Source organism: Magnolia sinica, chromosome 1 (genome assembly GCF_029962835.1).
Source record: "Magnolia sinica isolate HGM2019 chromosome 1, MsV1, whole genome shotgun sequence".
Classification (NCBI taxonomy): domain Eukaryota; kingdom Viridiplantae; phylum Streptophyta; class Magnoliopsida; order Magnoliales; family Magnoliaceae; genus Magnolia; species Magnolia sinica.
The window spans coordinates 118,588,117-118,604,068 of NC_080573.1; the positions used below are offsets into that span (position 1 = coordinate 118,588,117).

At 40.4% G+C, this 15,952-nt stretch overlaps 2 protein-coding genes across 2 annotated transcripts; one reads left to right on the forward strand and one right to left on the reverse strand.

Moving 5' to 3' along the window:
• Positions 1-946: 946 nt before the first annotated feature.
• LOC131255575 (root phototropism protein 3-like) lies at positions 947-7,398 on the reverse strand. The gene is made up of 2 exons (XM_058256328.1): positions 6,564-7,398; positions 947-2,064 (listed from the first exon to the last, which is right to left on the reverse strand). Exons 1-2 carry the CDS (start codon positions 7,332-7,334, stop codon positions 1,516-1,518), a joined length of 1,320 nt encoding a protein of 439 aa, XP_058112311.1. The 5' UTR covers positions 7,335-7,398; the 3' UTR covers positions 947-1,515.
• A 1,325-nt stretch (positions 7,399-8,723) lies between these two features.
• Positions 8,724-9,442, forward strand: LOC131248733 (nascent polypeptide-associated complex subunit beta-like). The gene has a single exon (XM_058249156.1). It carries the CDS (start codon positions 8,777-8,779, stop codon positions 9,440-9,442), a length of 666 nt encoding a protein of 221 aa, XP_058105139.1. The 5' UTR covers positions 8,724-8,776.
• The last annotated feature ends 6,510 nt before the right edge of the window (positions 9,443-15,952 follow it).

Genomic DNA, 15,952 nt, shown 5'->3' on the forward strand with positions numbered 1-15,952 from the left:
GATTTATTCACTCCGGATCGAATCGGTCTAGGTAGACATGGATCCGAACTCAACCCGAAAAGCTATCGGATCTAGCCTGCCCTACTCGATCCGCACCGATCCAAACTCTCGAAACGGGTCGGATCTGGTCGGATCCACCGGATTGGGTCAGGATTGCCCAACTCTAAATATAAGAGTCATTGACCATTGAATGGTTTTTTTAAATAAGTTATTTTAGGATTGAATTTTGAATTTTGAATTTCAAATTAAATTTTAAGCTATTTGTTAAAATATCTTTAAAATAGAAAAAGTCTGTCACTTATTGAAAATAGTTTTTATTTGAGTTTTAAAAAAGAGCATGAGTGTTTAGAAATCACTTACTATTTTTTTTTTAATTTATTACTTTCTGAAAATTTATTATTTGAAAAAGTTATGAATTAGAGTTTAAGACTAATTATATAATCATATGTAAAAAAATTATCAACATACTTTTCATCAATAATATTAATTTCTACTCTTATTTTTTAAAAACTTTTGAAAATAAATTAAAAAAAAAAAAGAAAAAGAATTAGAGATAAAAGCTTGTCCTAGTGACCTCTGGACAAGGAGGTAAGGCGGAAAAAGAAGACTCTTGCTTTTCTTTTCTTTTAAAGCACGCACCAGCATAAATACCCTTTACATCGGCGCTTGAACTCATGACCTCAATGTTGGAACATAATTTTATTCCATAGGTTAAAATTTCAATTCAAGAACTACTTTTTAAAAGAAGACAATAATCTCTACTCTTTATCCACGCACATGATAGATTAAGTATAATTTCACTATTTAAATTAAGATATGTTGTGAATGTGTGTGGTTGATGAGCAAAGTTCACACACCTTAATCTAGTCCACTAGTATACATTTGGGTGCATTATCCAATCGAATTGCAATTTACTTAAATGTAGAATTGTGATTTCCTTTTAAACAATAGGCTCCAAATTGTAATTACACTAAACTCCAAACACATTTCATCGTTACAAATACTAAGAAACGTCGTTAACTTATAGTCATTTCCCCCCTCTTGAGTAAACGGCCATTTCATAGTTTGATTTGCTTTTGCATCCAAACGCGTCCTCGTCAACCTTTCTACTTTGATTTGAATGCTCAAGTCCTATTGTGGACAATAATAAGCTAATTAACAACAAGATTAACAAAATACAACAGGAGAAATGTTCACATACAGCATTGTATGTTAACTTTCACATACAATACTTTTATTAGACACCAATGTATCACTTCAGTCGAACATCCGAGCCATCCCTTGAAGACCATTTGGAACGACAATTAGAACGATCCATTCATCAGGTGGACCACACATAGACATCCAGTCATCCATTGATTTCAAAAGTACAGTACGCCTGATGAATGGACCATCTTCGTTTTAACCCCATATTATGATGCGGCCCACCCTTTGGACGTCTCGGATGGTATAAATAAGTGACACCTTGGCAGGAAACAAATCATTGTAACTAAAAAGGAATATCAGAGCCTCTCTTCAAGACATGGACTTCCTCCACTTGGGTAGTGTTTTGCTTTGCGCTTTCCTTCCTTTCACAACCACTGCCGGAGTCTGACGCTCCGACCCCATATCGCCTTCTCCGACACTGTCCTCAACGCCTGCGCTGCGGAATAATGGACCGCCGATCATGGCCCACCTAAAGATGCCTTTCTTCTTCTTCTTCTCCAGTAGCTTCTCTAACTGAGCTTGCATGGAGTTGCAGTGGCTCTGGAGCCTCATCACCTCATCCCGCAGCCTCCGTATCTCCATCTGCTGCGCTGCCACCTCACGCTTCGAGATGCACCGGGCTGACGGCAGTGGTGGCGTCTCGAATGCAGTACTCGGGCTGTGGGTCCCACTAATGGACCCACTCCAGTCAATTTGACGGTGGAGCTTGGTGTTCTCAGAGAAGAGAACTTGGATCACTGCACGGACTGGAAGACGCTCGTTCTGAGCGGCATGGAGGGATGCCTCCGGTGAGAGTTTCCGGCTGTCGATTAACCGGCAGAGGGCCTTCCTTTCTTGCTTGGATGTGTTTGGGTGGGCCTGCCCAAGCGGTGGGACATGGTTTCATCACAGCCATTCAAAATGCCATCAAGGTTTGCACTAAAGCATGTGGAAAATCAATGGTAATGGATCCAGGTTGTTCATTACATGGGTCCCACTTTGTAGGAGGCGTGGTTGAAAAATCGGGCCGGTCCAGTCATCAGATGGGCATCATTTGTGCAGTGGTCCACCATCAGTCAATTACTTTTAATGATTATTTTAGCTTCATTCGCACGTGGAGCAACTGATGAACGTGCCTTGGATGTCAGGACCCACCAGCTGAAAGACATGTATCTTGCACGTACGTGCCCCTTTGGTACATGTGGGGAGTCTGGGATTTAGATACCAACCGTCGCTTTCAATCTAAGGCCCAACAGATCATTGGGCCGGAGGAGTTTCTTGCAACACATGCTACAGGGAGTTCTTGCAACACAATGCCCTGTGGGTTCCACTCAGATGTCCGTAGTAAATCCAGTCCGTCCATCCTTTTTATATCTCATTTTACGGTAGAATCTCAAAAATGAACCAGATCTAATTAACAAATAAGCCACAACACAAGAAACAGTGGGGACTGATCATCCACCATTAAAACCTTATTAGGGCTGACAGAAGTTCCCAATCAGGCTGATATTTGTGTTTTCCTTCATCCTGGTGTGGAGATCTCCTTATGAACAGGTTTGATGGCATATAAACATTACAGCGTGGCCCAAGCAAGTTTCAATGGTGGGCGTTTCTATCCGTTTCTTATGGTGTGGCCCACTTGGGTATTGGATCTGCCTCATTTTTAGTTTCTCATCCAAAAATCGAGCAAGCCAAACTGATGGACGGAGTGGATTTCACATGCACCAGAGAAACGATTTTCTCATGCACACCACCGTGTAAGTTGTGATTCCACCTTAATAGTTCCATTTTACATGCACATCCCTGTAGGGGCCACACCCAGAGATTATTGATTGATCAGAACCGTCCATCTTCTTGGCTCGATAATCATGCTGAAAGGATGATCCTAGCTATTGATTTGAGAATATGAAATGAACAATTGAAATTTTTCTTCAATGGTCCACATTCATCAGCAAGTATCAATGGTCAGAACGATCCAGTCGGCCTGAGTTGTGGATAACGACCCATCCACATAAAATGCAAGAAGACGGACAATCAAGGGTCTATGTCGAGCCGTGGGACAGAAATACACATGCACAGATGTCCTCGTTAACCTACGCCAACATGGAAGCAGATTGCGTGGTGTGCCACACCCCACCCACCCCAGTGGTGTGTTGATGTCACCAACTTCCGTAGGTCCTACCCTGATGTATGTGTTATATCCACACCGTCCATTCATTTTCCTAGATGATTTTATGGCATGGCCCACAAATGAGGCAGATCCAAAGCTTAAGTAGACTACACAATAAAAACAATTGGGAATTGAATGTCTACCAATGAAAAAGCTGATATTTGTGTTTTCCTTTCATCCAGGTTTGTGTAACCTGATGAACAGGTTGGATGGAAAATAAACATCATGGTGGGTGGGCTCAAGAAGGTTTCAATGGTGGGTGCCATCGTCCCATACTTTCTATAGTGTGGTCCACTTGACCTTTGAATTTGACTATTTTTAGGGTCCATTTACTAACATGATCTTTAAAAATGAATGAACGGTATAGATATAATAGTCTCTCTCTCTCTCTCTCTTTGGACGATAGAATGCGTCTTATTTTCCTCGCGGGACCATTTATTTTCTGAGGTAGATAGCATTCATCACCCATCTCTGTCATGTCGGACGCGGATTGGGTACAAACCCCCAGCTAGGAGAACGCGGATTGCGTCCTGCCCCTGCGGCATGGGATAATGTCGTCGGATAATAAGAAAAAATGAATGGACGGTGTGGATAAAACCCATACATCACGGTGAACCACACAATGGGTACAAACTCTTAGTACAAACTCTTACCGTTGAAAACTTATTGGGGCTCAAAGAAGTTTTGGATCCAGCTGATATTTGTTTTTTTTTTTCATCCAAGTCCATGTAACTTTATAAATGGGTCGGACGGTAAATAAACATCACGGTGGGCCCTAAAAGGTTTCAACAGTAAGAATCATTATCACTGCTGCTTCCTGTGGTGTGGCCGACTTAAGCTTTGCATCTGCCTCAGTTTTGATATAATGCAAATGACAAGGAAAAATGGATGGACGGTGGGGATAAAACCCATACATCACAGTGGCCACTCAAAGCTTCTGGCCAGAGAAGCAATCGCCACAAGCGGATTGGCTAGTGTACCACACATCACTGACTGGTATGTTGACGTCACCAAGTTCCGTAGGTTCGTCACAAGGTATATGTCATATCCACACCGTTCATACATTTGGCCGGAAGGCTTGAGCAGAAAAATAAGATAAATTCAAAGATCAAGTGGACCACATTGCAAAAAAGCAGTGGAAGATTAAACGTCTAACATTGAAGCCCTTTCGAGGTCACTGAAGTTTTGGATTAATATGAAATATGTTTTTCCTCTTCATTAACAGATTGGAAGCTACGGATCAGTATGAAATTTGTTTTTCCTCTTCATTAACAGATTAGATGGAAAATAGACATTACACATGCCATAAATGTTATAACAGTGAGAATTATTGTCCACGGCTATTTTTGGTGTGGCCTATCTAAGCATTGGATATAACTAATTTTTGGGCTCATGATGTAAAATTATCTCGCCAAATAGATGAACAGTGTGGATATAATAAATACATAATTGTGGGGCCATGCCACTTTGATCTCCTTTGAACCGTTCGAACTCGAGGAGCGTCGGTGCTCGTCTTCGCACGGCACGAACCCACACCAGCCAGTTCGGTGGTGTGCGGTACACCAGCCAATGCCTTTCAGCCAGGACTCACCTAGACACGGACGGTCTGGTAGGGCTTGTGTGCCCACCGTGATTTACGTGTTTTATCTACTCCGTCCATCCATTTTTACAGATCGTTTTTTTTTATCATGGCCGGCCCCCAGTAGAGAGGCAGACTCAAGTGGACCACACCAAAAAATCAGTGGTGACAATGATACCACCGTTGAAATCTTTCCAGGGCCCACTGTCATGTTTATTTACCATCCAAATTGTTCATAATGTAACATATACCTGGATGAGGGGAAAACATAAATATTAGCTTGATAAAAAAACTTCTTCAGCCCCCTAAGAAGTTTTCAACGGTGGGCATTTAATCCCCACAGCTTCCTCTTGTGTGTTCAACTTGAGCCTTCTATCTACATCCTTTCTAATCCCATGCCCTAAAATAATCTGTCAAAATGAATGGACCACGCGGATAAAGCGCATACATCACGATATGTCCCTGTCAGGACTGGAAACGGATTCGCTGCTCCCCCTGCCACCAGCGAATGGCTGGTGGTCGGTGATCTGTGGGTCCTACCATGATGTAAATGTTTCATCCATGCTGTCCATCAATTTTTCTAGATCATTTTATCATATCAGGACAAAAATAAGATATATCCCAATCTCAAGTGGACCACATTACAGGAAAAAGTTTTGAATTAGCATCAACCATTAAAAACCTTTTGGGGCTATAAAAGTTTTGGATCAAGCTGATTTTTTTTCCCCATCATCTAGGCCTGTGTGACCTAATCAACAGATTAGATGTCAAATAAACAGTACATTGGGCAGATGTCAAATAAACAGTACATTGGGCCTTAGGAGGATTTTAATGGTGGATATCCAATCAATATTATTTTCCTATGGTGTGGACAGCCTGAGATGTATATACCCCTTGCTTTTCAGATCAACCCTAAATTGATATGTAAAAATGGATGAACGGAATGGATGAAACATATACATCATGGTGGAGCCCACAGAACACCGACCACCAGCCACAGGGGCTGGTGGCAGGGGGAGTAGCCAATCCGTTTCCGTCAGGACTGTCCGTCTGTAGTTAGGCCCTGGTGTGGGCAGTACAAATTCGAGCCGTCGTATTCACATGCAATTAGGTGTACACCACTCAGTGGGTGGTGCCCACGCTCTCGTAGGAGTGTGGCCCACCTTCATATTAGTTCAGAACTTCAAAATATAAATATCAATCACCAGCGGAGGTTTGCTAATCCCATATGCGTGCATAGCCAGCCACCTTACACACCTCCACATATACCAATGCAGCACATGTACGAAAGATCCAAGCCGTACATTAGGTGATAAATAACATGTAGATGCTCTGGCTCGAGAGTCACAGCCACCCACTCATTGGATGCAGAAATCCATACAAAACAAACGTGCCTTAAAAAGAAGCTAACAGGGTCCAAATTCAAGAAACAGCCCTTTGCGAGCCTACAATGTGCGTCTAAAGATGTTTAGTTCATTGCAGTACCATACAAAGCTTTGGATTGGGTCCGGCCTGTGAGCCCAAACAGGCATGATTCTTGAGCCACTGCATCTAGACACTGGACCCAACTAATGGACGGCTTAGATCTTGCAGACTGGAGGCGTGGAGTAAATAATTCAATGAACTTACTTTGAGATAAGTATCAATCGCCCGATACAACCCATCGTCCGTCGCACGCGCATGGCTAGGAAGAGCTCCGCCGAGTGCGATAAAATCCGGCAATGTCAAATTGGCGTCGATGGCGGCCTCTGCGAGATAGCAATCGATCAATCTCGCCACCTTTACAATGGCGGCCCCGCTCTTAGCAGCTTCATCCATTTCAACAAACCTCTTCACCAGCTGCAGCACCAGCTCTACGTCGAGGAGGGTCCCACAAGTGTGGCTAAAGGCCGGGATCATGAGCTCCTTGAGTGAGGCCTGGTCGAGCTGCCACGAGACCCGTTTCTCTAGCTCAGCTCGGTAAGCTGGCTCGACCCCGACCATGTTAGCCATGCGAAGCAGGCGGAGTAGGAAGTTGCAAGATACAGAGTCTTTCTCTGGGGGGAGGATTCCGATGAGAGTCTCGACAAAGAAACGCTTCTTCATCCAGGTGGATGTGATGGTTTCTGGTGACCCATTTGGATCGATTGGATTATGGACGGTTGGATTTTCGCTGGAGAGGTCTGGGAGCCATTTGGAGGCGTAATGTACGATTATGGAGCCGATGAGGTCGGGGCGGACGCCTTTGGCTTTGACGCCTGATAAGGTCTTGATGAAGTAGTCCATGTCGAGAAGGCAGGCATCGTCGAACCAGCATTCGACTGCGAATTGGGTCATTGGTAGTGTGGGGTTTCTGGCGGTGGTGTCAGATTTCGGGAATGAGATTTTCTTTTCGGTTGGTTTGGGGATTAGGGGTCTCATTGGAATAGGTGTGTGTTGGAGAGGGAAAGGTGTTAGTTTTGGAAGCTCTGTTTAAAGGAATTCGTGTGGATGAAGGTGGTGGGAGTGTGGGAAGAAAGATGCTGCCCACATATGCTTGGTGGAAAGTGGATGATCCGGACCGTTGTTGTGTCCTGCTGTGATGCACTTGGTCTCAAAATGGGGAATTCTCGGTGTAGGAAGAAATATACTGCCCACATATGCTTGGTGAAAAGTGGGGCACATGATTTAGATGATGCAATTTTTGTGTCATGCTGGGGTTTTTTGTGAGCTCATACATATTAGATTTAAGGAATTATAGTGCCGGATTCACTTTTTTTTTTTTTGTAGGACGAAAATGCTCATCTACACAGCTATGCCATGTATGGTCGGCTTTTGTCCCAAAGAGTGAAAGGTGCTTTTAAAACGGAACGTGTGCCCCATCAAAAATAAAAAATCGGCCCACCCCTTAGCCAATCTAATCCTTTTATTTTAATTAGATAGTTGTAAATCAATGGAATGGTCCTTTTAATTCTATATTTAAAGTTATATGTGGCCCACAACTACATTAATATTGTGCATTGATTTTAAATTATTTTCTTCTGTGTGGTCCATTTATGATGATTTTTACCCTCAAACTTAGGGCAATACATGAAATTAAAACCCCATACATGTGGACGGTATGAATTTTCTTCTAGACAACCCAATGGGCACCACAAAAGATGGTAATAGGTTCAAAACATGTAGTCCTTTTATATAAGGGTCATTTAGCAATTTATTTCCTCTTTCCTTGGTTTTTTTAAGGGAAGGGGAGGATGGTGTGTTTTTGCCTCCGTTCATTCGTCATTATTCCTTGCTTCTTCCTTCTTCCTTCTTCCTCCCTTCTTTTTTCTTCCTTTCTTGTTTTCTTTTATAGTTGTTTTTAAGTCTTTTTTTCACTTCGTTATAAATGGTGAAAGTTTGTGGAAGGAAAAATGATGTAGAAAAATAGTATAATGGACGACATTTTATAACGGAAGGATGTTGTAATCGATAAATTTTGTAATAGAAGAATGTTATAATGCATAAATTTTATAATGGAAGAATGTTGTAATTACGGGTGCACACGGGTCGGTTTCGTCCGGTTCTGGGGTGAAACCGGAACCGAACCATTCCTGACGGTTCTATAGTTTTTGGAATCAGAACCGGACCATTTGCACCTTAGAACCGAACTGGAACCGGACGGTGAAAAACGGTTCGGTTCCGGATCGGTTCCACAGTTCTGGGCTACCTTTTATCTAGGGTTTTGAAAAGGGGGCATTCAGAAGAATCAAAGATCGAAAAGAACGAGATTAGCTGATTTCTCATTTATTTTCTGGAAATTTAATAAGATAAAATCTCAGAGCCTGATCGAGCTCTTACGTTGTTGCGGCGTCTTCTATCCACAAAAAACCCCCCCTACGAAGATGAATTGGGAGAAGCTCATGAAAATGGCCAGTGCCGTTCGCACTAGTGGAAAGGGGAGCATGCGAAGAAAGAAGAAGGCTGTTCACAAGACCACAACAACAGATGACAAAAGGCTTCAGAGCACCCTGAAGAGAATAGGGGTGAATGCAATCCCAGCCATTGAGGAAGTCAATATCTTCAAGGATGATGTTGTCATTCAATTTCAGAACCCAAAAGTGCAAGCCTCAATCGCTGCCAATACATGGGTGGTTAGCGGTTCTCCTCAGACGAAAAAGCTTCAGGATCTACTACCTAGGATCATCAATCAATTAGGGCCTGACAACTTGGATAATCTAAGGAAGCTTGCAGAGCAATTCCAGAAGCAGGCACCAGGTGTCGTCCCCACAGAGGCAGATGACGATGATGATGTGCCAGAGCTTGTACCTGGAGAGACATTTGAAGCAACCGCAAATGATGGCAAAGCTTCTCAAGAGTTTTCAATGGAGTTTTTATTTTTCATTTTTACCTACCTTGTTAAGTTTTTATTACTATTGCTCGAAATACTGAAGAAAAAAGGCAGGTATTTTGGTGTTGTTAGAAACCATGGTAGAGTTTCTACGGTTCAATTCAACGGTTCGGATCTACGGTTCGGTTCAATGGTTCGGATCGGTTCTACAGAGCCCTAAACCAGAACCAATCCGTAATCAACGATTTTGTGAATTTCGGAACCGGAACCGGACCGTTAGCATCTTAAAACCGGACCAAACCGGACCGATCTAACGGTTTTGGTCCGGTTACACGGATCTAACGGTTCGATGTGCACCCCTAGTTGTAATGGATGAATATGATGAATGTTGGAATAAATAACTATTATAATTGATGAATTTTTGTAATGGAAGAATGCTGAGATGGAAGTATTTTGTAATGGATGAATGTTGTATGATGGATCATTGATATTCATTGTGAATCGTCCATATTCACTGTGGATCACCAATATTTTCACAATGTATCATCGACATTCAATGTAAATCGTCAATATTCACTGTGGACCATTGATATTCACTGTAGACCGCTAATATTAAGAGTAGACCGCTGATACTTAGCGTAGACCGCTAAATTTTTACTGTAATCACATATATTCATTATAAGATACCGATCCGACAAAAATGGCTGTAACCCCCTTATTACATGCCCGATTTGGATGATTTTATACTCGTTGAAAAGGTAATTTGATAAACTTTCAAATGTCTTTAGAATCATCTCATTTAACAACTATTTGATTATCCAAAAGATGATCCAAAGTTCATCAAGGTCACCACGGATCATTGATAGTCATTATGGGGTACTGGTTCGACGAACGGCTATAACTCCTTCATTACATGTTTGATTTTGGTAATCTTATACTCGTTAAAAATATAATTTGATGAAATTTAAAATGCTTTAGAATAAATCATTTAGACACCATTTGACCAACCAAAAGTGGGCATCAATGAATAGCAAAGATACACAATGAATTATGAACTTTGGGCCCACTTTTGTGCAATTAAATGATATCTAAATGAGATTATTCCAAAGTTATTTAAAATTTTATTAAATTATCTTTCCAACAAGTATAAAATCATCCAAATTAGACACATAATGAGGGAATAATTATCATTTTCGTTAGATTGATGGCCCACAGTGATCTTGATAAACTTTGGGCCCACTTTTAAGAGATAAAATGGTGTTCAAATTAGATTTTTTTTGGGGCTCCTTGCTCTTGCTCGGGTGGTAGACTCTTAGGAGTTTCAACTCCCGGTCAAGGGTTTAAGTACCCATAGGTGGTGAAATTCCACTAGCATGAGTGTATGGGGGTGTGTTAAAAAAAAAATAGATTATTTTAAATTCATTTGAAATTTCATAAAATTAACTTTTCAAAGTGCATAAGATCACTCAAATTGGACATGTGACGATGGAGTTATGGTCGTTTTCGTCAGGTCGGTACCCCACAGTCAATATCAATGATCCACAATGATCTTGATGAACTTTAAGACACTTTTAGGTAATTGAATAGTTTCCAAATGAGATGATTCCAAATATATTTGAAAGTTCATCAAATTAAATTTTTAATGAGTATAATATCACTCAAATCAAATATATATTGAGGAAATTATGACCATTTTCGTTGGATCGGTACCCTATAGTGAATATCAACAATTCACGGTGATCTTGATGAACTTTAGACTCACTTTTGGATAATCAAATAGTATCTAAATGAGATGATTTAAAATCCATTTGAATATTCATCAAATTATGTTTCCAACGAATACCAGATCACTTAAATCGAACATGTAACGAGGGAGTTATGACAGTTTTCGTCAGATTGGTACCCCACAATGAATATCTATGACCATAGTGGAAATATCAACAATCCATAGTAAATATCAGCAGTCCGATCTTAATATATGTAATCCATAGTGAATATCAACGGTCCACTCTTAATATTAACGGTCCATAGTGAATATCGACGATTTATAATGAATATCAACTATCCATTATACAAATATGGACAATACACAGTGAATATCGATAATCCACCATACAACATTCATCCATTACAATATACTTCCATATATATATATATATATATATATATATATATATATATATATATATATATATATATATATATATATATATATCCATTGGAGTATTCTTCAACACCCTTCTTCCTTTCACAAAGTCTCACCATTCATACCCAATAAAAAAAAAAAAACTCAAAAAATAATTATAAAGGAAACTAAGAAATAAAAAATGAATGAAGGGAACAAAAAAAAAAAAAAATCATCATCCCTTTCACACCCTCCTCACTTCCCATGAAAAAAAATCAAGAATGAAGAAGTGAATGGCAAAATAGCCCTCGTACAAAAAAGGGGCTCATGATTTGAACCCATCCACATCTTATGTGGAGCTCGTTGGGTTGTTGTAAAGCAAATTCAATCCATCCATATGTAAGGGGTTTTAATTTCATGTCATCAGTCTACATTTGAGAGGGCAAAACGCATCACAGGTGACCACAGTAAATGAAACAGTTTAGAATTAATGCACAACATTAGTATAGTTATAATCATAGAAAACTAAAAATAATAATAATAATAATAAAATAAAATAAAAATCTATTCTTCTATTAGTTCACAGTTATCTAATTAAAATAAATGAATCAATTCAAGGGTGGGCTCAATTTTAATTTTAAGTAATGCCCATGTCTTAAAATTACATTTCATTTTCTAAGGTAAGACTCAACGATCTAGGGTCTGGATTACCGAACCATATACCCCACTTGCCAGATTTGAAAAAACCCATGGTACATGCTGCGTGCGTAGTGCAACTGATGTGGGCCAACCTAATGGATGACTGCGATGAGGATGATCATCGGCCCAAGGATACATATACTATCTGCGTACTTGAGCGGGAGCGGATTGCGTACTGAGTAAACTCATCGCGATCCAATGTGATTTATGTATTTAACCCACCCCATCCATCCATTTTAACAGTTAATTTCAAGTCTGATCCCAAAAATAAAATATATCTAAAAATCAAGTGGACTATACTATAGTAAATAGTGTGAATTAAGTATCTACGGTTGAAAATTTCTGAGGGACCACAGAAGTTTTGGATCAAGCTGATATTTTTGTTTTCCCTTCGTCCAGGTCTTTTTGAACTTATTAACATGTTGGGTGACAAATAAAGATCACTGTGTGCACTTAGAAAGGTTTCAACGGTCGAAATCATTATTCCCACTGTTTCCTGTGGTATAGCCCACTCAAGATTTTGATATGTTTCAATTTTTGGCTCAACGACTAAAATTATCTGAAACAATGGATGGACGGATTGGATAAACCACATACATTCACGATGGGGCCAACTAAATTTACTCAGCACGATAAAAGCATACTGAGTAACTCAGTACACAATCCAATTTCTACTTGAGCTTGTAGAAAGGGTCGTGGGACAGTGATCCAGGCCGTTGGTTTGATGAAGATAGAGCACACATGAAAATTCACCTAAATTGGACTTCCCTGCCCTCCAATAGACGATTGGGAAAAGAACGCAGCAACGAGACACGGACCCGGATTGATATCTATGTGAAGTTGCTCGACCCATTTTTTTTTTTGTTAGCTTGTTAGTACACCCCACTGTCAGTTCACACATCACTGTTAACCATCCCTAGTAGGGATGAATGCCCAGACCTCAGTGTTGAAACAAGTATCTTTCACTCCGTCTACCACTTGAGTTATGGGTCAGGGTGTTGCTCAACCAATCTTACATTTACATGAGCCCAAGTAACCAAAAGTTTTGTGGGACCCACCTTGATATCCATGTGACTCATCCGCTCTGTCCAATTTTGAAAGATCATGTTGGAACATGCACATAAAAATGAGGTTGATCAAAAACTCAAGTGGGCCATACCGTAAGAAATAGTGGGGATATAAATGCCCACCATTGAAACATTCCCAGAGCCATCAGGACGTTTATATGCCATCTAACCCATTCAAGAGGTTATCATTCTGTACAAGACTTCTTTTGGCTCCAAGAAACATTCAATCCAACCATTTCTTGTAGAGTAACCCACTTGAACTTTGAATACCTAATTTTTGATCTCACACCCTAACATGAGCTAACTCAATGCATGACAGAGTAGATTTGGCACTACCAAAAGTTGCTTAAATTAGGAGATGAAGGTAAAGCAGTTCAAGTCGACCCAACTCATCTGGTCAACTTGATTCAGGACCCAGGTATTCCATAATAGTAGTTACGGCTCCCCTAAAGACTTTTATGGTCTATTCTTTTTTATTAATTAAAATAATAAAAAAAAGGCATATATCAGTCTTGTAATAGACCGTTATAAGGCCATTACAACCTTTATAGGAGTATAATGGGCTGTTTTGAGGGTTATACTGATGTTTATGAGTTCTTTTTTTTCCATAACGACTGTTACATCCTTTATAATCTTATAATGTATAATGGTTGTCACTGTTACCTTTACATAACAGACTTTACAGCCTCATAAGATAAGTACAACACATCATGCTTAAAACTGAGCAATTTAATTTGAGTCACTAGTCTTTTAATGATAGTAGTGTATTGCTAATAAAAGAAAAAACATGTAAAGAAAGATGTACTTCTTTTATGATAGTTATTTATATACAATAAGAGTAGGAGAGGCAAGCCTTATGGTATTGATTTCGCTATGTGGTTGCCCTACAAACATGGGAAAATTTTGGAACTGTAAATCTCTTCCTTTGTCTTTTGTTATTCATTTACTCTTTTCTTCGGTGGTTTTGCTTTGCTTGCATTAATAGAGGGCAATTATTGTTTTGGCAACATAAGTGAAATTGAACTTTAATAGAATACATTCACATATATTGTACGAGTCAATAGCTATTGAATTCTGGACCATGTTTGGTGATCCAAACTTCCAATCTAACAAGATACACAGATGAAGATGTCTCCCTCAAAAAGAATGAAAAACACTAAACTTCCGATCAAATGCCGCACAAAAAAGGGGTTGAAAAACAGAGCAAGCGTGTAGTTTGACCAGGGGTAGTTTGGGAAAGTAGAGTCGGGAATTGAGTTGTTACCGTTGGAAAGCATGGGATGGAGAGCGCAGATTGCAGACGAGGTGTTTGTTTGAGAGTGATGAGGGTGAGAGAAGAGACAAACACGCCTTTAAATGCCATAAATTCGTTAACGACACATCGCCACTCATTCTCTGCCATGTATTGCGAAATTCAATGCAGCGCTACAAATGATGACAGTGACTCAAGAATCTCTCTCCCTCTCTCAAAAGCATTTTATGTTACCTTATAAGAAGAGAAGAAAGCCACATTTGGCTGCTGCTTAAAGATACTTCATCTCATTCTAATCGTTAGTAATTATGTATGAGTAATGATGAAGTTGGATTTGGAATCACACCACCGATCTGGACCAGCCATTATGACCAGTCGATGCTTTGCAAAAATCTCAGCTATTGGATGCTTCTTAAGCACCATCACTGACCTATCATCTTCCAATGTTCATGTCTATCATTTTATTCATGCAATAGAATGGATGGCCAGGATCATCCAATTAGTATCATTTTATCAAGGCTGCTAAGGAAGAGTGGTCTGGACATGATGGACGCTCCAGATGTACCAATGTGTCCAAATGCAACTAGGTGCATGGGTAGGCTCCAGTGCACTTAGCCCACTAGATTATTTATTGTTTTGCATTACCCACAATTTAGCAATGGTACAGGCTGTTGTGGACACTCTGGAGTTCTTGGACCATATCTGGTATCAAAATGTGTGTCAAAGCATGGTTTGCGCCAACACAAAAGTCAAGGCAATCCAATAATCAGGTGGACCACAACATTGTAAAAAAGTACAACCGTCCAAATTTTATTTTATTTTAAAAAAAAAAAAAAATCCAAATTCAAGTGGTGAAGCTGGCATAGTATGCATGTGGTATCCAATCTTCCAAAAGGTGCCCCACCCGATGATGATGGCACGCACCCAAAACCAGACCAATTGCATTACCAGACGAGCCCCATCACTTAGAATTTGGAGAGTTTTAGTAAATTTTTTTTTTCCATTTGGGGGCATCTAGTTATCATGGTGGGCCATGCATTTTGAAGGGGTTGAATTTCATACACAAACCAAGTGAGGCCCACAAGAGCCCCATAGATGTTAGTTTAGCCTTCCCCCAGGAATGTTCAAAGCCGTTCATTAAACAGAAAATCCACCGTTCCTGAGGCAGGCCCGCCAAGCACATGCAAGAAAAAAGGATCACGGTCCCTCGCTCATTACGTTGAGAAAAGGTGGATGGTCAGATCATTGAGCAACAGCTACGTCTGGCCCCCTATTGAGCACTTGGCCAGGGCATCTACACCATGGACAGTTGATGAACGGTACGGATCTACAACAGATGTGTCCAGATCATTCCCTAACCAACGGTGTTGAACCCCATTCATGTGGCATGCCTTTGTTTATTTAGGCCTGTTGAATTGTGGGCCAGACCATCATTGTCCCAAGTGCCAGCCTGGTCTAAGGGCATTGCTGTCCCCCAGGGTCAATGTCCTCCCCCATCCATTAAACAGAAAATATAGGTTTTGACTCTGATCCGGCCCCAAACCGATCGGGGAAGGGCCTTTATTGAGCCCAATAACAGATGTTGCA